This window comes from Rhopilema esculentum, chromosome 4 (genome assembly GCF_057945365.1).
Source record: "Rhopilema esculentum isolate cy_ngs chromosome 4, ASM5794536v1, whole genome shotgun sequence".
Lineage (NCBI taxonomy): Eukaryota > Metazoa > Cnidaria > Scyphozoa > Rhizostomeae > Rhizostomatidae > Rhopilema > Rhopilema esculentum.
The window spans coordinates 11,205,011-11,229,445 of record NC_142818.1 but is presented as its reverse complement, the minus strand read 5'-3'; the positions used below and the strand labels follow the sequence as shown (position 1 = coordinate 11,229,445).

The following is a 24,435-nucleotide window of genomic DNA, read 5'->3' as shown; positions in this document are numbered from 1 at the left end:
TATCTTTAGTTCAAGATGTAGCCGTTGGTTTCTAAATTGAAAAATGGGTCTAGCCTAGCTAGGCCTCCATTGAAGTTTTTTCTCTTTAAATCAAAACCTTCAAAGCAAAACCATATTGTATCGACAAATAATGCCTACAAGAAACTCAAAACATTTCAGTTCTTTCACAAATATTTCATTTTAAACATTTTTTGTTGCAATATGTAATGTTTGCTGCATATTTTGACACCTTGGTAAAATTCCACTCTCCCCATTTGTTATTCTATACAAATAACAATTATTATTATGTTTGGCAAGCCCCATTTAAGACTCAATGGTGTGACATTTTGCTGCTGTATGTAGGGTTGGTACTTTAGGGGTGGCTCTGGGAGGTATGATACCCTGAAGAGTCATGAATTTTCTATTTGCTTGGCAAATTTGGCATTATTTACTGCTCACTTGCAAAATTTAGTGGCTGGAATAACTTGAACACTGTCTGGATCCAGACACCCCGAGTGGAACAATTCTAGGATTGTTATAAGATATTTATGATAAAGAAAAGACGACATCTAGAGTGTTTTCTGATTATTATACAACACATGATGATAACTATTAACTGGTTTCTTATCTTGTGTAATATCCTTGATGATTTCATTAAACATAAAAACTCAGGGTTGCTTCTTAGAAACATCCTTTCACAAAAATAGTGGTATATATAATACAAATATAGTTGCACTTCATGTTTATCTGTGTACAAAATTCAAAGCTGTTAAAAGGAAATATTTTACATATTACAGGAATGGCTGATGAACTTTAATTAAGAACAACTTGATTCGGTAAAAATGCTCAGTACCATCAAAACTGAATCTATCTACTATTCGGGGTCATCCATAAAGTATGTATGCAGTTTTAGAGCAACTTTTTGAACCCCCTCCCTCCTTGTACACACATCTACGCTTTTTGTGTATACCCCCCCCCCCACTTTTGCGTACACTGCGTATGCTTATATCTTTTTTACCACCCCCCCCCCCTCCCTTTTCAAGATATAATGCAAATAATTGAGAGTTTCCAGGGAAATTTAGGGATTTGTCCATTTATTTAATCATGTGAATTACATCGAGCCTACATAGTTTTTATCGGAAGTTCAACAAACAGAGCAGATTTTAGAAAGGATGAAAATATGCAACAAACTTCCCATTAAGATCTCTGCCATCTGAACCATGAATGAGCATGCTTGCCAGGCTCAAATTTCACGTTTAGGAATTTTTTAAGGTACGTACTAAATACCCATTACACCCCATCCCCCCTTGTACGCAAGCGTACGATTTTTGGTCGACTCACCCCTCCCCCTGAGTGCGTACCTACTTTATGGATGACCCCTTCAGATTGCTAAACGTCTGACCATATCAGTATTGTCAAATATATTGTTGTGTTAAAAAGAACAGTTTACAAACAAAATAATAGGAAAATGTCTTCATTACTCAAATATTTTTGGTAACAGCAAACAGCAAATATTTAGTTGGAACTAAGATATAAACTAAGGGGTGACACTCCAAACACTCCAGTAGGGTGGGAGCTCCCCATTTTAAGAAACGGAGGGAAAGTGTCAATTTGCAGCTTTGTGGCTTGCATTTGCAGATTGCTCCATGTGCCTGTGCTCTCCATTGTAATCCTCATTGAAAGGTACATTCCAAATGAAATGAGGATTAATTAATTGCTGTATTTTTTGTTTTGATGAAAAAAATATCAAGGAAGTTCTTTGGCAATAAAATTTACTAGGAAAAAAGGGTGCCAAGAAGGAAATAATTACCCATAACAGCAGACTTTGCAAAGAGTGGATAGGAGGCTCTTTTTACCCATATTCTAAATATTTTTTGCATGCATTTAGAAATATGATAAACAATATTTTTCAACAAAAACAGAAAACAGAACAAAAGCAAATTTTTATAGAAGAGAGAGTTCCCTTCCAGGGCCTAAGACTTTTTTACTTTTTTATCAACTCTTTGTCTTTGAACCACGTTAGGTTAAAGCTTTAAAAAGTAAAGAAAAATCAACCAGGCAAATCTGGGAAGCAAGTATAAAATTCTCAATCGCAGAATCGTAACCGTTGGAAGAATCGGGAAGACTCTTTCATAACAGCGGTACTGGACAACGATTTGCGAAGAAAATAGAAAAAGGTCTGCGACAAAAGTAAAGGAAGTTTTTCCCATTCAGGACGCTGCTTAGCAGATAAAAAATAATGAAAGATAATTTGTCATGGCTAAGTTCGTCTAATGAAATCGAGGTTAAAGGGGAATTAAGGAATTCTATTGTTGATTCAGGCTTCTAAAACAACAAAGGAACTGATGAGAGTTACTCTTCTGCCTATTTCCTATTATGTGATTAAATTCATTTTCACATATTCGGATTTGCCGTGGCATAAAAAAAATATCATTTTCACATTGTTGTTATTCTAGGATAAAGTTTCTTCTAGATTATGGCCTCTAACTTTGGGCAAGAAATTACAGTATGTATAAAAGAACACTCACGTTTGTATTTATTTCATTATTACACATTGAAAACTCCTTATCTTGAAAATGCAAGAAAGTGACATTCAACAGTAAGAGATATGGCGTATTTTGGTTGAAAACCTGCCTCATGTTACTAAATTTATGCAGAGTAAACAACGAATCACTGTGACTAAAGTGTCATCAACTTTCGTCTCAAAGAACTCTTGTATTTGCAGAATTAGTTTCCTAAAGTTACTTTAATCTCATGGTACTTTTTTCAATCTATATTTCTAATAAACCTTATTTGAGATAATGTCACTCATTGTATAGTTATTGAGTATGAAGAGGAATAAATATAATAACTTGCTCAATTAGTGCAGCTTTTCTGTTTTAACTTCTAAAAGGACAGAGTCATAGCCTCCACCAATGAGGGCTGATTTGAACTTATTTTGAATAGGTCTAAAAATGACATGGACAATGGGACATGAGGTGCTGCTGTGCCGAGAAGTTCTGGCTGAAGAGCCTTATCAATTTAAACATGGGTCAAGGAAAAGGGGGGAATGATGGGATAAAATATCTGAAGCCCTAAATGGAATTTAAATGCCAAAATTTACAGTGGACCAAAGAGCTGTACGAGATAGATTTTTAAAGTTAGAGAGGGGGTTTAAACGAAAGGCAAATGAAGAAATGAGGGCAAGTGGGATATCACCAGAGCAAAATGAGTCAGATGATGCAATGGAGGATATTTTGGAAAGGAAAGAGAGTGCAGAGCAGCAGCACGCAAAATTAAATGATGATGAAAGGCAGGCAACAGGGACAGAAAAGGAAATCTCAGAGTCTGTGAGGAAAAGAGCTATGGAAAGTCCTGCAGAAACAAAGCCAAGAGAACATTCTAAAAGGAAAAAGACTCTTTTTAAAAAAGTAATGATACAAGCGAGTATGTGGGTTACCTCAGGGAGAATTATGCAGCTGACACGAAAATGAAAGAGAGTGGAGTTGATTTGGAAAGAAGGAAAGTTGAGATTAAGGAAAAAAAGTTGGATAAAGAAATTGAGTTAAGAAAGAGAGAACTTGAGTTGAGGGAGAGGGAGATAAAATTTAAAGATAAAAACCAAGAATGGAAAGCAAGGGCACAGAACAGTTTGTGGAGAGGGTAAATTTTTTTCAAAATCAACAAAAGTTGATGCAGACACAAACAGAGGGCTTAAACCAGCAACTAAAGGCTATTCTCCAGCAAAATGAGAGAATTTTTAAAATTTTAGAAAAGTCATGGTTTTTACCCCCTTCGTTTTAAAAACGCTTTAAAGACCCTATACCCTTTCACCATCCAACTTTACGGCTGTGGTGTTTAGGTATTTTCAGCTCAATTTTTCATCAAATTTCTAATGATGTATACAAAAATGTTTTTTAACAAAATAATTTTTATTCCTATGGGAGTAGCATTCTGGTACGTTAAATACACAAGCACGAGATTTTTGGGTAGTTCCAATGCCAAATCTTTTCTTTGTTATATAAACTTTCTTTGTGCAAAGTTTCATGATTCTACCCCCAATAGCACAGGGTTTGTGTTTTCTGCACCAGCTCCCCAACTATCACGCAAGGATTTGCTCTTAAAAGAACTCAATTATCAAATAATACGATTATGACCTAGCATCTATATCTGCCAGACTTACAGCTGGCGTCTGCAATATGATCCCCTTGTGTTGCTAGGAGTCAGGAACCGGTTTTATATTCATATTCCGGTGTGCGGTTGTTGTGTCAACTCGTTTATGGCAGACTCGCATAAACAATAACTGGAAGAAGGTCAACTTAATTGCTGGGGTGACCTTATGTCCAGTTGACCTAAAATAATTGCCTTGTATGCAGATCTGCGGTATTTGTGGATGACATGATAGCCCGGCCTCTGACGCCCAAGGTTTCAACAGTCGAAGGCCAAATGGTCTGAAAGGAAAATTTTGATAAAAATCGACATGCTGACAACAAAAACCAGAGTCTTAACGGCCGGAAGAAATGCACACCATCAAAAAGAGCTTGCACAACTGAGCAAAGATAGGAAAAAGGGAAATGTGATCTTACCAATAAGCAAAAACTAATGGCTGTAGAAGCTTTTCGTTTTATTAAACAATTCGCTTTCTGAAGTTTCATGATATTACAGACGCATGGCAGTAGCTTGTGTATGTTATGACAATAGCATGAAGTTTGGTACAAGTACACCATCCGATATGCTGAATAAGATGAAATCTATATCAAGCTTCCAACTTAATGCCCTTGTGCCAACAACAACAGAAATTGGATCGAGATGCATCATTCTTCTTTTCTTTCTTACTAGCCACATTTTTAGCATCTGCCTTTTCTTCTGTGCAGCTAACAGGTTACTTATTAGTAAAGTTCCTTCCCTTATCGATAACTGGCTCCTGCAGTCCCAACAGTCCAAAGTAAACACAATTCAAACGACGAGGGAAACTCGGCGAGGCAGCCGAGTATCATGAGAAGATTTTGATAAAGAATCTGGTTTCTATTTAGGGTGTTCTATGATGCAACAGTTTTTTTTATTTTATTAAAAAGGTATCAAGGCCAAGATGGCCTATGTATAATAATAGCTTTTTCACAATGCTGTGGAGAGATTTGAGAAGAGCCACGAGCCTTTGCCTTAATGCGCATTGGCATATGATGCACTTTTTCTCGTTGATTTGGACAACCAGGATTCAACTGTATAGTCGAAAGGTAGTCCACTTGGCGATATATCAAAATTTATTACCAATTTCGCATTGTGTTGCACAATTTCACCCATCTTTTCCTACTCTATTGTCAACTCAAAATCAAATCTTGCAATGTAAACTGCGTGAAATAAAATTTGCTCTGCAAGCCAGAGTTTACAAACGATATCGAGTTACCGCAATTTTGTGATGTTTTTTATAAAGTGACAGAAATCTCGAAATATAACAAAAGATGGGTTTTATCTTAGGCAATAATTGAACATTAAACTATTTTGTGCTTCCTACGTGCTACTAAACTCTTTTTATTAGAACCAGATAAAAATTCTGCCTTTGCAAGATTTTCTAAAGCTCTAGTGTTCTAAGTGTTTTTTTATTGCAAAAATGATTTTCTTTTACCAAATACTATAAATCATTTCGAATAACACTACATAATGGTTTGGCACGAAAATTTTGTAGCAGGGTTTTTTATTTGATAAAAACTACTATGTTTTTTCAACACTTGAGAAAACTTCCTAAATTTCATTTTAATATACCTTCCGGACCCGGGCATGTTCTGAGAAAGCTGTTCATATTTTTTCCAATCGAGTCTCGATGTTCATATAGCACCTGGTTTTAAAGAAAAATCCGTCTTCGTCTTCTCTTGCTCTGCAAGACAACCATACCGACGAAGGAACCAAGTGGTTTTGCGCTATTACGTCTAGTTATGCTAGAGAATTTCAGCTGCAGGTATGAACGCTACACACCTGTCTTTTTGTCGCAGTCGAACAAACGCTCTTCACGAAAGCCAACAAAAATATTGGCCAAGGCAGGTCCCAGAAAGCTACCCATAGCGATACCTTTCCTTTGTTCGTACATTTTATTGTTAAAGCTGAATTCAACTGAACGTGTCGCAGTCCCAATCAGTTCAGTGAAAACCACCACTGGGAATGGTGGGCTATCAAGCTCGCACCGGTACAAAACATCGGCACATATCATCTTTCTGCACATCTCTATATATATCCCAGCGTATCACATTATATATATCCCAGCGTATCACATTATATATATCCTAGCGTAGTGTTTTGATCTATGTTGTGAAGTTTTTTACACTGAAGAGTGTCAGACAAAATGCTTTATTATGTCAGGCAAAATAGGAAAGGTTGTAAAATCTATTGATAAAAAGTAGTGTTCAACAGCATTATGGTTACCTCGTAAATTAACCACTAATACAATTACACACGAGATTTTATAAGCTTTTTGTAGTGAACTATACTACGGCCTAAGTCAAAGATCTATATTTGCAATACCAAAATGTATATTTTTAACATCGAAATCTAAAAAGAGAAATCTAATTTCTCAACATTGATCTACTTGATACAGGATTAACGAATTATTTTGTGCCATGCTTCATTTACTATCTACAACTAGGCAAATAAACTTATTCATTTAACTTTACAATTGTGCTCATAAATTTAATGACACGTTCTGAAATATGGATTTAAACCATACAGCGTCGAGTAAATCAAATCTTTTCTTGATACATTATATCAAGTTAACGAATATTCTTTACAATTTTATTTTTACAATGTGTGATAAGATGTCTCCGAAAAAACCTGTTCTTGAAGAGCACTGGTTCGTTTGGTATTGAATCCACAGTAGCATTTAACATTCATCTACTTAAAAATCTTCTTTTGAGAAAGAGAAGTCATCAACTCTGTCTAGTTCGAGCACGTATAGCTTGAATTATGTAACTACTTATTTGAACAAAATTTTTAGGTTCCTTTAAAATTTCTCGAAAATCCTTTGTTAATTCGACCAATTTTGTCTGTTCTTTGAGGTAAACAACCTTTCTAGTTCGGACATTCTGCAAATTTTAAAGAAAAAGCTGGTAGTATGATTAACTCATTTCACTTTGGTATCCTAAGATCGATGCAATTGTAATTTTTTCCCGCGTCGCTGATTGGAAATATTGTCCTATTTAATAGTCAAAGCAATGGAAGTTTAGGTGGTCATCGAAATTCTTAGAGACATAGTGCAAAGTGCAAGGTAATCTCATTCAGATTCAAAAAGCATGTTATTACTTTTCTATGCATGTTGACTGGGGAAATTAAATTCGATAGTTTATTTCGATATTAAATGAAAGTTTTGGCATGTTAGTTATCATGTAATGTTAGTATTCATTAAATTCATATTTTACTTAAATTTCTAGTTATGTAACATGCCTGTTTGCTTTGAATAGATGATTTATCGAATATTTCAAGAAAGCAACGTTGCTTTAAAAATTCTTTACTTATGGCAATACAAGATAGTGACCTATATTAACTGGATCGTACTCTTGGCAGTCTAAAGCCTGAACTGAGAACATAGAAAAGAGATAATTTTTTGAAATTATCACTGCCATTTGTCATAAAATTTAGGCATTCTAGAATGGATAGCAACTGAAAAAATTTAGACTGAATTATGAGGAATGATGCTATTATCTGTTTCCTGCAGACGGAAATTCTGATTTGTCCATTTGGAAAAAATAAATATAACGAGTGCCTATTACAGTTTTCCTGCTTTTCTGCGCATAAATCAGTTTTGTCATTTATGAGAAGAATGAGTAATCGAACAATGTAAAAAAAGAAGCTCCAAGACCCTTCCCACACTATTTTCTTGCTGAGAAACTATGATTATTTTTTGCCACCATCCGCGCTTGAGTGGTTTAGCTTTACCGGAGCTTTGTCTGTCATCAGCCTTTAGACTTCTTTATATCATAGAATCAAAGAATGATCTTGCCAAAATCGAGCAAGATTGGACCGTTGGCCTCCTCTTATAAGCATGTCTTTGCGCTTGTTTCACCTTGCCATATTATGATGTTTGTCATCCATTCTACCTCTCTACTCCTTCTTTCGTCTTTCTTTTTCCTTCTGTCTCTCCTTCGATGGAAGCAAGTACGAAGCTGTCACCTCTGCTCTTCAATACTTTCTGATTGTTCTCTTTTGAATTTCTCGCAACATGCTATTAGCTATTTTTGCTCCTACTTGATCTCTTACCCGCTCATTATCACAGAACAAACAATAATTACACTTAAGAGCAATAATTACAAACAAGAGACAAATATTGATAATTGAATACCTTGAATGTCCTAAGCAACACATCTATACGTTCCTTTGAAACCAGTATTGACTACAGAACCGTCAGTTGTGAATCTAACATACATCGAAGAGCCAGTTGAACGATAGGTGGTGCCTGCACGGGAGCCACTCAGTGTTGTAATCAAAGAATAAGAAGTAGAAGGACCGTCCCTGAAACGATAACATTTTAAAACAAATCTTCTATTTAAAAAAGATTCTAGAAAACGTTCTCACAGTTATGGGCTCAGACACAGATTTGTCTATATCATAAAAACGGGAGTTGAAAACGCAAAGAGCTGGTTGCTTTCTTTTTTGAAAACCCATTCGTGTAGACAGAATGAAAGAGAAGCAAACACGGCCAAAACATATTTTGATAACATCGAGTCTGCTTTTTTAGGAAGATTTAAAGATACCAATGTAAGATACGCTATTGTGACACTTTTAATCATGATATGCTTGCTTTAAAAGTGCAGTTCTAAAGTGGTAGCATTAAACACAAATATATTCCTAAAATTAAACTTAACGAGCACATAACCTGAAAGAGAATCATTAAATACCTCTAAAGGTGCACAATCAGTTGATTGTGTTACGAATTGGCCCTAAAAGCACAAACTCTTGCTTTTTTCAAACCTCTGTAAATTGGTCTCTGTCCATAACTTTATGAACAAAACAAAATAAATGTAGTTCCTTAGCACACTTTGAATCTTTATCTGGCCACATCGCACCCAACTATTTACATGTTCAACTGGTTTTCCATATCCCGATAAAAAGTTTCTGTTGCACATTTTTGTCTTTGATTTAATCCTATTTGCCAAGCAAAATATAAATTATACGTACCATAATGAAACTTTGTCACAACAGCTCTCTGTTAAAAACGAATTAAATGTTATTTCGACCTTGCAAGTACTACCCAATGAGAGATGCCAAGTTTGAGTGTTGCTATTCCGGTAATTAGACGGGTAGTTGATTGACGTGATTGTTAGAGGCACTTCTGTAGAAAGAGGATACAAAGATTCTTTAGATACAAAACAAAGCAATCACATGACAATGTTAAAGAACTCAATTGAATATTCCTAAATCAGCGACGCCAGGGCACATTTTGGTTTTTTAAGGCTCTAGACAACTAGGGATGCATCAGCTACACAACCCCCATCCAAGTCGTGCCTGTAAATAAGGAAAATCAGACCATTTTTACGCAAATTCGGCTACCTATTCTTTCTGAAAGATTTGCATCGACATAAACAAAGAGCAAAAATATCTGCTGCCGCTGTGCAAAGAGCTTTTGCGCCTGCAAGCTGGGGCTAGAGGGGTAGCGCGCAATATTCTCCCGCAAATTGCAAATGCGACACTTTGTTTGCGATCCAATCCTCCTGGGAGGTGCATTGTGCAGAGGTTTTGGTTCACCCCAGGCACAAAAGTCGTGAATCAACTGACTTTTTATACAAAATTTACATTGTAAGTGAGCCTCAACTATTCTCACTTCTACGGAGAAATAGTTCAACTTTTAGAGTTATCATATCTCAAAAAGGCAGCATGCCGCACGCCGATTTTTTTATTGATTGATGTTCACGAATTGAAAAATAAAATGAAATTGTTCGGTATATCAGGAAAATTCGTACACTTTCATAGTGTTACTGCAGAAAGACTTAACTTTAGTATTGTTGAATTATGGGTGCAAAAACCACAATATATTTTGGGATATGTAGCAGATTCAAGGGAGCTGTCCATTAAAGTCGATTGGCTACAAGTGTACGTAGCTGTTTCTTCCTCGATTTTGAAATCGCTCTGGTATTTTTCGTACATGAAAAGGAAAATAAACAAAAACAGCATTTGGCAAGATCAAAGATCGAAGCTTTGTTCCACATTTTAATAAACAATCGTTAAAAATTTCCACTTTGCAACATCCTGAAATTTTTTATATTTGTAGAAAAAGATCACAATTTTTGTAAAATTCGTAAACACTGAAAAATTAACTTTAAAAATTGTTAAGATTTCCTTGCTTGTTTAAAAGGCCTAGGCTTTGGATACTTTAGTTTAACACGAATCATAGTGAAACCGGAGATGAACAAGCGCTTTTAAAGCCTTAATTTAATAATAATTTATCTATTCGTCTCCATAAAAATGAAGTAAAGGAAAGGTTGAAATTCAAGGTTTGTTTTCTCGTATATTTTTATATCATTCTAATCGGGACAGAACGACACGACTTTCGGCGGCAGGCGAATATTACGTCAGCAAGCGCGCGCATAAAGAACCTATCGACATGATGAAGCGTATAAAACTCTTTTTCCTTCCATTACCCACCCTACTATTACAAAGTAAATTTTTGCACGAACCTCTTCTCATTAAACATACAACAAGTTACATATTACCTGCTCTTAGACCCTTTAGGCTAAAAAAGCAAGCTACATCAAGCCTGCTTCAAGAAGCGCTCAAACCATACAATATCTGCATGATTAGCTTCTTCCATGATATGATTAGCTCGTAGCTACATACTGGATGCTTCCGGGAGTGATTAACTTGCCCAGAATTTGCATACTGACTGTTCTGGATATGATCAGCCCATACGTAATTGTGCTGCCACATGCACACGCAGAGATTACACGCAAACTCGCGGGAATGTAAGCTGGAGTCGATCCACAGGTAGAAAAAAAGATATTTGCTCCCCTAACTAAATTTATACGTAGATAAAACAGTGGTACCTGTTTGACAATGTGTTCCTGACCATCCCGATGAACAGGAGCAGCTGTAGCTCCCGGCAGTGTTGGAGCATGTTCCACCATTAGCACAAGGAGAAGTCAAACACTCGTTAATGTCTGTTGAAAAAAATGATTATCACAAACAATAAGTTATAAAGATATCAACAAAGTATTCATTTGCAACACTGAAGTAATAAATTTTATATCAAATAAGTGTCTATCGCTACACTGGGCATTAGGCCTTGGTTAAAGGCAAGATGCTCGTATTGTTCGCAGTTGTATTCATGATCGCTTTGACCTAAAACTGATGATAAAAACGATGACACAAATTCAGCTGGTCTTCGATATGATTGGTCAGACCAAGCTATTTGTACATTCATTGGTTAAGATGGATCCACACTGTCAAGCCATCACCCGAGGCCGAGCCATTCACTTGCACCGCTCCTCTCTTTTACCGATTAGATGGATCCACACTGTTTCGAAGTATGCTTTCTGACACAAACACCCTTCCTTTAAAAGTATCTGTTCTTAAAAACCTCTTTCAGTAGAACTGTAGTCTTTAGCTAAGCTCCTCGTAAAATATCTTTAATCGATTCACCCAAGAGTTTAAACGAGAACTTCCAAATATTGAGCTTTGAACTTCTAAGGGCAATGTGACATGATAAAGTTTTCACAAAGCTCTATTAGGATTTTGACAATATGGTTTATATTGAGCCTTAGCTTTTGACAGAAATATATAAACAAAACCATTAAAGGGTCAACACTTCGAACTTCATTGTACTAATTTTTGACATTAGTAAGTCATTTAGGATGGGCAACTGCATTAAATTAGGACTTTGTCCCGACCAAAAGTCATCATAATAACAAAATACCTTGCTAGAAGAGCTATTTCACCTCAAGTATTTCAATTAAAAGACCATCAAAAAGTTAATGCAATGTATCTTATCTCAATTAATATAATCATTTTTATTTAAGCTATTTAAATGTGCCCTTAAGTTGTTTGTTAAGAAATAATTTTTCTTCAATGCCTCCCGCCCCTAGTAGCTACATCCCCAGTAGCTACACCCCCAATTGCTACTCTCTCCAGCAGCTTCGCCCCCAGTAGCTATGCCCCCAGTAGCTTTGCCCCTGTAGCTACGTCCCCAGTAGCTATGTCCCCAGTAGCTATGTCCCAAGTAGCTACGCCCCCAGTAGCTACTCCCTCCAGCAGCTTCGCCCCCAGCAGCTTCGCCAACAGTAGCTATACCCCCAGTAGCTACGTCCTCAATTGCTACTCCCTCCAGTGGCTACGCCCCCAATTGCTACTCCCTCCAGCAGCTTTGCCCCCAGCAGCTTCGCCCCCAGTAGCTACGCTCCCACTAGCTACGCCCCCAGTAGCTACGCCCCCAGTAGCTGCGCCCCCAGTAGCTACGCTCCCAGTAGTTACGCCCCCAGTAGCTACGTCCCCAGTAGCTACGCCCCCAGTAGCTGCGCCCCCAGTAGCTACGCTCCCAGTAGTTACGCCCCCAGTAGCTACGTCCCCAGTAGCTACGCTCCCAGTAGTTACGCCCCCAGTAGCTACGCCCCCGGTAGCTACGCCCCCAGTAGCTGCGCCCCCAGTAGCTACGCCCGAGTCTTGTTCTATACACCAAAGCGTGCATCATACACCACGCTTTGTGTAAACTGCTTACATAGATTAAAAATAACACAAATTCTTCAAATACCTGTTTGGCAATCATGACCAGTCCATCCTTGTGTGCATGTGCACGAGTAGCTCCCTACGCTATTAGAGCAGGTCCCGCTATTCAAACATGGATTGTTCAGACATTCGTTTTTATCTGTTTGAAAGATTGAGACAAACAAGATGTAACATCAAGGTTTAACATGCTTTTTAATATTGCTTGTTCACCAGCAATTGGACAACCGATTCAACACAAAAATTGCCTGGTCTCCCATGGGAGTCACTTAAACTTTTTACATACGGAATGGTCCATCCGCAATTATCAAAATCCACCTAAAGGCATTGAAAACAAAATTTACACAGCCAAAATTATCAGCTTAAAAGTGTCGATAAGACCCAAAATTATCGAAGTTTAATATCTTGTGACACACTCAGTCACAATAATTTAGATTGTTTCCTATAATAATCAGTTTAAACATATTTGTTCTTTAATCACTGTTTCTACCTTGCTTCTCCCCTAGGATTTCTATTTACGCGCTCAAAATTTTGTGCCTATGTTACATTTTTATCATAATTTATCGAAACCTTTTTGATGACAGTAGAAAAATAACTAAATAATTTAGGGGATAATGTACAGCGAAAGAAAATATTTGGATACATTTTAACAGTTAGAGATGATGAAATTGTCAAGTCTGTTAACAGATAAAGAGAAAAATATGACGATAATGATTACATGGATAAAGAGAATAGATACACAGATTTTCAGCTGTCCATTCAAAAAGTCCAATCCTGCATAAAAAATTTTTCCTAAATTTATTCCCAACTCTTTAGGGCTTTAAACTAGAAATAATCCGAGTATTTATTTCCAGGAATCTTGCCCTTTTAGAAATCTTTTAGGCACGATCTAAGGAGAATCCATCGAATTTTCAAAAATATAACACCAGCAAATCGATTTAGTAAAAATTGCTTCAAGGAGAGCATTTTCCAGCAAACCAGAAGAATCAGAATGTGACGATGCCGCCACTGGAGTAAGTAAATCCTTTGCTGGTTCCAATAAGAAGATACATGGAACTGGAAGGCCTTCTTATCCTGCTCCGGCCACAAAATTAAAGCAAGAAATGGCTGAAAAATTCCAGACAATTCAACAATGCAATGTACAAAATCATCCCTTTTCTTTTCAATGGTTTTACGAAGAACGCTTTGCGGTGTTCTAAGGACATTATATAACAAAACTATAGCCATTATTGATGCATGCATTCCCCCCTCTCTGCCGTAAAATGTTTGCCTACAGCCGTAGAAGCTATCAAGCAATTGCCCTCCGATTTCATAAATTAGAAAGCGATCCTTTGAAGAAAAATTGGTTGGATGGATTCTAAAAGTGACTTTCAAACCATAGCAAGACGTAAGGGTCTGGGAGAGGGTGTTTAGGACATTGAGTGGGAGAGGAGGCTATTGAAAGAGGAAATTGGGAAGGCGTTATCAAGGGTGTGTAAAGAGGCGATGGGAAGGTTTAAAAGATATTTTGGAGAAAAAGTATACGACAATATGTGAGAGGGAAGGAATCGAGAAGGTTTTGGAGAACGGAAATGGGAGAAGGTGCCACGAGTGCCACGAAAAGAGAACGTAGGGTAGGATGTAGGGGAGAGGATTCCGTACACAGTCCTGTATGTATACATCCTTATGTTTGACAAAATGCCATCACAAAACAAGCTAGCACTGTTACCTGTGCATAGGCGCGCCAGAGCCAGGGGGCCAGGGTGGGCTATAGTATGATATGAAGGTAGGTTGTAGCATCAAAGATAATGGTGGGAAACTATGTAAGGAGCTCTCTCACTTTTCCCCCTAGTCTAAAATGTGCTCTGGCGTTCTTTTAGAGCTAACAATCATGCTTATAGGTAAGACAACAAACCGTTTTGTTTTTTCTTTTGTAGATCCTAACAATTGATCTGAATCTGTTGACCTACCTATTTGGCAATCTGTTCCTTCCCAGCCTGGTGCACACGTGCAGGAGAAGCTTCCAACAGTATTGATGCATGTTCCTCCATTATAACATGGACTTGTCAAACATTCGTTTACATCTGTGTAAGAGTTAATTATCTGAAGAATTAATTTATCTAAGAACTTTCAGGTAAAATGAGAAAATCAAGTAAAAAGACTGTCATTTTGCACAAAGAAGTATTTGTCTGATAAAAGTTTACGTTACTGAAAAACATGTCATAACATATCATCTTAGGGTAGAACTAGCAAATCCACATAGGACTCGTGTTAAACATTTTGAGGAGTTTTGATTGCATTGACAAATCACAGGTCGCCTTGGGCCGTGGAAGGCTCTTCTTGTATTATGACATCCAGCAAAACAAGAAAACATGGAATATGGAATGTTTGAATGCTTGAAAGTGGGAATGTATTTCCAAAACCTTTATATGGGCATGCTAACAAGTGCTATCGTAATTAATTTCAGGCCACCTTACATCATCTAAGTTTATTCAACTCACATTCTATCATTAAATTATCCCAAAATGCATTCTAGCATTTCGAAATTGCATTATATAACATAAAGATTGGTAAGATCCATTAGCTATCCCAATATTTATTTTTTTGAAAGAATGCTTTAAAAATAGAGGCCTAGCAACAGTCTCTTTATATAAAGCCTCGCTTCCTCTTGTCTTGATTTTAGCTTTTCGAAAAAACCATCATTATTGAGAACCTCTGGCTAATGACATGCTAGAAATCCAACAATTTTGTGAAGATCAGAACCAAGACGAAACACAAAAAAGATCAAGGAACTGCTTAGAAATTGCAAATGAATATGCCTAGAACGTAAATAATCACGAAATTAACTAAACTAACAACATAATTCTCAGAATGTTTGTTTACCTTCACAGATATATCCATCAGTGTTGGCACAAGTTTCTTTGCAAACATAACCCACAGTACACCTTCCTTGACATCTGGATGAAGTCTGCAATGCAAGGAGCGATATGCTTTTGTCTTACAACATCTAATTGAATCGCGACAAAACAACTCTGATGTACTCTAATTATTTTTATGAATCAATTGAAATTAAAAAAAATTATTTTGTGGAAGAAACTGTTCAGCTTTTTCAATTTCTGCAAAAGACAGCCAGCTTTCCGAAATTGCTTTTGTTCCAAAACCTGCGTCAGAAACTCAGCCTTCCCTACCCTTGCTTTCTTGTCATCTTTCTCTTTTCTTCACGCCTTTTTTAAAACTAACACTTTCAAAACATCTAATGTTGTAATTCAGTATGACTAAAAAATGTGTTAAGAATGGGGTAGCCGGTTGCAAGAACTGAAAAGGCAAAGAATGACACAATCGTTGAACGATCGCACGTTATGTTCGAGAAAATATGGTCATGATTTGATTACCAGGTTGTTTTTGACAGAGAAGGGGAACTACAAACGGAAGCGATGATTACCAAGCAATAAACTGGTTTGTGTCGCTTTTTTGTAGTGTTTGCATGAATAGAAGCTTTGTTAAAGAATCCTCTGACAGAAAAGGCTCAATTGGAGGAACGAAAATGATCCTAGGAGGGAGCATTGTGATACACGACTATCAATGAAGTGTGTTGTGTACTGTCGTATTGATGTAGGTGTTAGAACCGAGTTCCTTTGTCATTAGTAATATAGAGGCTGGGTACTCCTTATATTTTAATAGGAAAATGTGTTATTCAGTAGTTATTGTGGTCGCACAAAACACCCTGAACTTTAAATAGTTTGTTTTATTGATCACTGTTTTATGAAATATAGTCTCTAAATGCTCAAGAATCTAAACGAATAAAAACACTGAACAACTGCAGTCAAATTAGCAAACTAAAAGTATAATTGATTTTGCAAACCACGAAAAGGCTGCTAATCAAAATCGAACTTTGTTTTTGATAACAATGTAACTTTTTGCATTTTGTTAGTCTTGAGTATTCTCAATCTTCCCTAGAGCTAAGTCAATGCTACAACAACCTGATTTCTTTCCAATAACCTGTACGTATGAATTTAGAAATTGTAAATCTATTATTAAAAAGACAGCAAACAACTACCATGACGATAAAAATGGCACCCGCTTGATGTTGACGATGAATAGTATCTCTAATGAGATGTTTCAATGTATATCCATAAGAAGACCGTCTACTGACAATAACGTATTGCAGTCATTAACAATGACAAAAACAATCTCCTAATTAGTATGAACAAATTGCTGGCATACCGACTCAGTTGCATTCCAGTGAAAAGTTTATTTCTTCAACCCGAATATCAAGAAAATCTTTAGACTCTTTTCATAGCTATCCCAGATTCAATACGCAGAAAATTCAATCTTACTTGTCTTGTCTTGTCTTGTCTTGTCTTGTCTTGTCTTGTCTTGTCTTGTCTTGTCTTGTCTTGTCTTGTCTTGTCTTGTCTTGTCTTGTCTTGTCTTGTCTTGTCTTGTCTTGTCTTGTCTTGTCTTGTCTTGTCTTGTCTTGTCTTGTCTTGTCTTGTCTTGTCTTGTCTTGTCTTGTCTTGTCTTGTCTTGTCTTGTCTTGTCTTGTCTTGTCTTGTCTTGTCTTGTCTTGTCTTGTCTTGTCTTGTCTTGTCTTGTCTTGTCTTGTCTTGTCTTGTCTTGTCTTGTCTTGTCTTGTCTTGTCTTGTCTTGTCTTGTCTTGTCTTGTCTTGTCTTGTCTTGTCTTGTCTTGTCTTGTCTTGTCTTGTCTTGTCTTGTCTTGTCTTGTCTTGTCTTGTCTTGTCTTGTCTTGTCTTGTCTTGTCTTGTCTTGTCTTGTCTTGTCTCGAGTGTTTTGGGGTAGGATGAGACAAAGCAAACTATTTGGTTACGCCCTTTTACTGTATAAAAACACGTCCTTTGATCAACAGGGAACGCCAATTTTATCAATAGGAAACGGCCATGGCTAACTTTGCCTGTTTAAAAACAGATTTACGATAACATCACCAAGAAAAGGTTGCCAAAACATAACCCCTTCCCCAAAGTTTTCTCGTAGGATTCAGACGAAATGCAACTTCGATCCTGCTGAGAACAGGGGGAAGTATCCCCTCAGTTCTTCCCGCTGTGGCACCTCGGTTGGTCTACAGGCTACTAGAATTGAGGAAACTTTTGCAAAAATATGTTGCAGGTGGTTGACTTTGTATGGAATCTATAAACTCATGGTTTTCAGGCCGTCGTTAAAACAAAGCAACAAAATATCCACAGTCCTATTTTCCTTCCTCTTTCACCTTCTCCTTTCTTTTAAAGCCTAGTACTATATTGAATGTTATGTAACATCGTGTTAAGTTCAGATATATGATTTGAAACTTACTTTAACAATCTGAAATGTTCTGAACAACTCACCTGTTCTACCGGCTCGTATAATATCCACCCAGAGGATGATATGATGTCATTGGTCTTGAGATCTGACTTCTCGTTATTCAACAACTTACAATTGCCCTCAGACAGTAGTTTGTTGAATGCGAAAGACTTGCACAGTGTGTTCTTGGTGCATCCCCTTGCACAATGTCGCACTTGAAGCTCCGTTGTCAATGATATGATATGCGATGAGCTGGACGTTACAGTCAAGTCACTGTACTTTCCTTTGAACAATGCTTCATTGCGGCAACTAATGCGTAAGAATTTTTGCAGGCCAAAAGCAATAGGTATCGTGAGAAAAATTATGCATATTGCACCTCTGTTCACCATTTCTAAAATGGTATCTTTGATAAAAATGAGATGTGTATCAGATGAAATGTTACAAATTCTTGCGTCACTTTCTTTGGCTTATCGTGTCAATGTCACCTGTTGGAATTAAGTTCGGATAGATAAAAAAAATGATTTTCTCAAAAACCAGATAAAAATTATGATTCATATCTCTGAGTTAAAACCATATATATTTCTTATCTTGAGCCCTGGAATGAAGAGAGACAAGAGAGTATAAAAATAAGCCTTTATTTCCGCCAAAGTTTTCGTTCGACAGTCCTCAGAGTGAAAAAGTCGGATAATGACTAAAGGTATTTTAAGAGAAGAAGTCTTTTTCTTTGCCAGTCAAACAAATATATTAAGGCATTCCACCGCGTTGTAGAGTACATTTAAATTGAAAACTTTATATGAACGCTTTCACTAGCAGATGCTTAAGAGATTCGAAGGGCAGAAATAGGAACCACAGATGTGTCAATTTTTGCTAAATAATGAGAGATCTGCCTTTGAAAACTTTGTGTCCACCTTCATCAATATGCCTTCTCAACGCGATTTAGTATTTTCTGCAAATTGAGGGCACCTAACGAAATTATCTTGACAAGATTTGTCAAAGAAACAACAAAAAGCTACAAAATTCAATTCGCTAGAAAAATTTGCAGAAGTTCATACTGTCACAATGTCCCTGAAAAATTGAGTCCTCCTTTGTATCTTACACAATTCATTAAAATTTGTACCCACGATAGACAAAACTCCTTTCATCCCAACAGTCAATTCTCTCATTCGTCGTTGAGGTACTGGCAGAGGCTAATGACATGAGCAGATGAGGTATGCATAAAAACGTTATACCGCTTACCTTCCAATGCTTTTTAGTATTATCAGTCACCAACTTAAGCGCCTATGCACCATCGATTCTTCTTTTCTTACCGAGTTCCAGCTTTGTTATCAAGATGTGTTTACGTATCGTAGTTTGTAATGGTAACCATGGCTACATCTGAATAGCTATCTACACTGAATGGGTAATGTCTAAAAATGGAAGAGAAGTTTTTTATTTTGCAAATGAATCTTAGTGGGCTGAATACCTGCTAGTTAATACCAAAAAGGGAATGAGCGGCTGACGCTAAGTGATTTGAAAACCACTTTTCTGTTTTTGATAAATCGATAGATAGCTATAAATTCATGATGTATTCACAGCAGACAAATAGGGAACCACACTCGTACCATTAACCTTGTTCTTCACTTTTCTTATTCTTCACAACAAACTAGTAATGTTGTTGATTATTGATTGCACAGGAAAGCAATTTTTAACATAACTTTCTCTTTTAGGTTATATGCTCAAACTCCAAAACTCTAATAATAGATTTTTGTGACGTCATCATTTTGTCACTCAATTGTGTACAGAAGAAGCAAAAATCATGCTATAAGCTCTCTTCAGTTGAAAAACATTTCAGTTCAATTATCTTCGAAGCAGACATGATGGGTGTAAACTGAAATTCTCTGATATGCTATTTGCCTTTAAATATCAAAATGATCGGGGAAATGTGAATAAAAACGATACTTAATTTGACCATGAAAAAGTCTTCGATACACTGAAAAACATGTACAAAAAAAATCCTGTCTTCAACTCATAGTGGTTACTATAATGATAATATTGATGAAATTAATAATTTGGTAGCAGGGGTGGATTCAGAGCAAAGTTTAGGGAGGGGAAGTTGCTAATAGGGGAGCTGAAAAATGTTCAGTTCTTGGTGACAAGTGTACTGAAAAACGGGTTCTTATTCACATTCTAAAGGATAATTTTACGGTCATCTGAAGTACAATATTTAAGAAAACTTTATTACACATCGCTTGATCCAACAAAGATATATACACAAGGTTCCTTCATTATCACACAAACCATATGACAGCTTTTCAATGATAGATTTAGAGCTCAATTTGGTGTTGGTGCTATTGTGTATGATTTTGCTGATGTATGGAGCTCAATCGATTAGCATGTTATGGCAGCTTGTATTGAGAACGCTATTAGTCGTTATTGACAAAGAAATTGTTTTAACGAAGGGTTTAATTGCTTAACCTGCTGAACTGGTCACTAGAATTGAATATGCTTGAAAAGTATAGCCTCGTAATACTATAGCCTCGCTAAGAGAGGGAAAGAGGGCGAATGATCCCTGGGCTGCTAGGTCTAGAGGGCAATTCATAAAAAGTATTTTCAAAGCACATCTTGATTCCATATCTTGAATTGAACAAAATTGAAAGTGACTAAATGATAATAATTAAATATTGACTTATTCAAAAGCTTTTCATGCTTGAAAATAACTAAACTTCTGTTCCATACTAATTCTTACTTTCAAACCAGAAATCCTGCACCAAAAATCCGATCACAGCTTGTTGTTTGGAAAAGTCCGATGATAATAGTGGATTGAGCAAAAAGGGTTGAAAAATTCACTCACCCTACAAGAAAAGTACATCATTTTAAAGAACAATCCATGCACATTACGTTTCTTGAAAATTAATACCCTTAAAATATGCATGGAAGTAATAAATAGACACATAACAAATAAAAATACTCATAACAATTTCAAAATGGAAAACAGAATTTCGGATAATTTTAAGGTCATCTAAAGTACAATATTTAAGAAAAAAATATTACACATCTCTTGATCCAGCCAAGAAATACTATGAGAGGGAAAGAGAGCAAATGATCCCAGGGCTGCTGGGTCTAGGGGGCAGCATAAAGAATGGAATATCATTTTAAAAATGGGCTTAGTCAAACGTAACATAGGTATATCTAAAAAGTAGCAAAACAGCAAAGCTTTTTAAAGAAGCGTTTTGAAAGGTATTTAAAGGTCATTTGAAGCAAAATCAATTTTCACATATTTTGTAGAGCTTTTTTTCGCTTGTCAAGATACCGTTTTTCATTTCTTTCTATAACTTAATCTTATCTAGATATGGCGACCGAAAGCCCGAAAAAGGGACCTTCAAAAGTGATGCCACTTGAACGCAGTCAGACCGACGCTGTGACGCAATGGGTTTGACACGCCCCCTCGATAGCCATTGGAACCTTTGTAAGTGATGTTGATAAAAAACTCTTGCGAAGCATGAAATTTTATCCATATACAAAGTTTGATATGCTGAAAAAGATAAGATACATAACTCATCTGGCAAATGCCCCCTTGTGCTTTTTTTAGACTGGGGTACTCGATTCCTGGCCTTTAAAGGAGTCTTTCTATAAATCAGTTGCAAAATGCGATAAAAGCATGAAACTTTGTGAAAGTACATGGTTCGATACGCTGAAAAGATCGGATGTAGGTCCCAACTGGCAAATGCCCCCTTTAGCTATATTTAGGCTAGGGTACTTTAGAAAAAAACTTTGAATAGGCCTTCAATAAAACAGCTGTAAAACATGCTAAAAGCATGAAGCCTAAGAAAACTACATAGTTTAATACGCTGAAAATGATAGGATGTAGTCCCAGACTCCCAAATTACCCCTTGAGATATTTTAGACAGGGGTACGTGATTCAAAGACTTTGTATGGTTTTTTCATATATCAGTTGCAAAACACATTTACAGCATGGAACTTGGTGCAAGTAGATGACTTGAGCGCTAAAAAGATAGGATGCAGGCCCAAACTTGCAACCAACACATGAGTTATTTTTAGACAGGGGTATTTGATTCAAGGAATTTGAAGGATTTTCCCACAAATCAGTAGCAAAACATGATAAAAGCATGGAACTTTGAAAAATTACGTAGCTTGATACACTAAAAAAGATAGGATGCAGTCCCCAACTGACAAATACCCCTTGTGCCTTTTTAAGACAGGTGTACTCGTTTCAAGGTTTCTAACGGGTTTTCTATTAAACGGTTGCAAATGACTTCAGCATAGAGCTTGGGAGAAAAGACCTCAACAATTGCAAAGCAGGAAAACAAGATTGTTCTGGGAAAAATATACTCACTGTGGAGCAAAATTATCGTGTAAGGATAATTAGATTGTAGTTATGACCAAATTTCACCATATTCTACGATTTTATACTTAATTTTAAAAATCATTCAATTTTCGAAAGTTGCGTGTTGCGGTCTGTTAAATGGCAAAATATTGGCTGTCCTCATTTCCCCGAGAACAATAGGCGTAACAGCCGTGATGGAAGTATACAAACTTTCAAGACAGGACTAAAAACCTACCATTAGTCATGAGTCAAACAACTTTTTTCTAAAATTATAAATTTGTTCTTATATCTATAGACAAAAAAGTGATTTGAGATTATATTAACATTTCATCTTTTTCAATATACTTGTGTAAAAATAATTTTTGTATTGAATCTTTAAGCTATTGCAGTGGTCTTGTCAGCTCTATTAAGCTGTCAGAATTTTAACCTGCTATATATCAATGAATAATGAATACATGTTTGTATTTAAATACTTAGCTACATTGAATAATATATTATAAATATATATACAGTCAGGCCAGTGAACTAGCTAGCAAATTTGTAATTTAAATTGCACATGAGAAATGTTCTTATAAAAGTATCATGAAACAATAATTTATTGCAAAATTTATAGAAAATACCTATATGCTCTGTGGATTTGCAAACTTTATATAGAAATGACCAAATTATCTATAAAATTTTGATAATTTCAAAAATAGTCTCCTTTGTAAAAGTTTTAATACAAAAACAGAACAATGTGTCAAGGTCTTTGTGGTAACTCTTGTAGGGAAAAGAGGGGCAAGTTATCACTTCTCCAAAGCCAGTAGCCAGGTAACAGGATGCATGTAATCTCCAACCTTCATCTAGAATTTTTGGCAAGATCCTTTCTGTTGATCCATAAAAATCTTCTTACCTTTTTGTATGCCTAGAATAATAATGTAGACAGGGATAAATTCTAACCTACCAGTGAAATTTACTTTAGAGTCACATTATCACATAAAATGATCAAAGAAATCATTACCTTGGACACTCAGGTGCATTCAGAGCATAGATATTTAAAAGGATCAAAGAGAAATTTGGGGTTGAAAGGGCAACCACTGTTGCTATAGCAAATAGCATCTAAGGATATTAATCAGGTAACACAAAGATAAATTTAAATGATATAGGCCATGCTTATATGAATCAATGCTAGAATAGCAAAGGTGTATTTAATATAAACAATTCTGCCTTTAAAACATTAGAATGAGGATATGACACATCTGTTCCCAAAACCAAGGGTGTAAATTCCATGTTTTCTCTTTGGGGTAGTAGATCTTTTGCCCTGGATATTGATCTGGCAAAATTTTGAAATTGTGCATCAGTTTTATGATGAAATAGGCAGAACTCCAAAATTGAAGGCGAAACATGGTAGAACATGAAAACTAAGGGTTGAGAAGACAAACCCTCGAAAATTTTACACATCTGTACCTCTGGCAAGGGTGTACTGCACATATCATTGGCAAGGATGTAGTGCTAGGAGGCTCAGGCCCCCTTGTTGGTACAAAAAGTAGCAAACTTCTACTTTCAGTACTATTTTATATGACATTTTGCTTGAGAGCCCCTGTTGTATTTTTCTTAGTACCACACCTGACACCTCTAACCATTTGGTGGACAGTTCATGAGACTGACTCTTAGAAATCTTACGTTTAGAGGATAAAATTTTTCTCAAAGCCTGGGAAATTGCGTTGCTTAGGGGGTGTGTGTCACACCTTCCCCAAACCCCCTCCAAACCATGGTAAAATGATAACAGGCACCATGGAGCATTGAGAAAAGTGGGGATCTAACAAAGTGGGGGGGCTAAAACCATGTAAAAAGGGGCTTTACTGGTAGTTTATTACCTAATATTTAGCATTTCTGCAAAAAGTGGGGAGCTAAAGCCCCCCTCCCCAGCCCCCGTCCCTGCTCCGCGGTGCCTGGATAAGGATGGATGGTGACTTACGGGAAAGCTTCCATCTTGTGAATGGGATTCTTCTTCTAATGCGGTAAGACATCAATTATTATTCACCTCACTGGAAATCCCTGAGATGAGACGACGATAAGAAATGCCTTCGGTCAGAAATTCATTCACATCTGAAAACTTGTGAAGCATTCGGTTTTGAAAAGCTTGCTGCGTTGCCAAGATGAGGATTTGCATTCAGGTTGAAGTTTCCATCTTTGATTTGTCGAAT

At 36.6% G+C, this 24,435-nt stretch overlaps 1 protein-coding gene across 4 annotated transcripts; it reads right to left on the bottom strand.

Moving 5' to 3' along the window:
- Positions 1 to 6,318: 6,318 nt before the first annotated feature.
- Positions 6,319 to 24,399, bottom strand: LOC135691409 (uncharacterized). Of its 4 annotated transcripts, none has more exons than XM_089114687.1 (10): positions 24,273 to 24,399; positions 20,651 to 20,756; positions 19,162 to 19,331; positions 17,970 to 18,410; positions 15,514 to 15,598; positions 14,601 to 14,714; positions 12,680 to 12,793; positions 10,980 to 11,093; positions 9,118 to 9,271; positions 6,319 to 8,451 (listed from the first exon to the last, which is right to left on the bottom strand). In XM_089114687.1, exons 4-10 carry the CDS (start codon positions 18,312 to 18,314, stop codon positions 8,292 to 8,294), a joined length of 1,086 nt encoding a protein of 361 aa, XP_088970813.1. In that variant the 5' UTR covers positions 18,315 to 18,410; positions 19,162 to 19,331; positions 20,651 to 20,756; positions 24,273 to 24,399; the 3' UTR covers positions 6,319 to 8,291. The 4 variants fall into 4 exon arrangements, with proteins under 4 accessions (XP_088970813.1, XP_088970811.1, XP_088970804.1 ...); XM_089114685.1 differs by having other exon boundaries at positions 24,207 to 24,340; XM_089114678.1 differs by lacking the exon at positions 24,273 to 24,399 and having other exon boundaries at positions 20,651 to 21,939.
- Between the last annotated feature and the right edge of the window lie 36 nt (positions 24,400 to 24,435).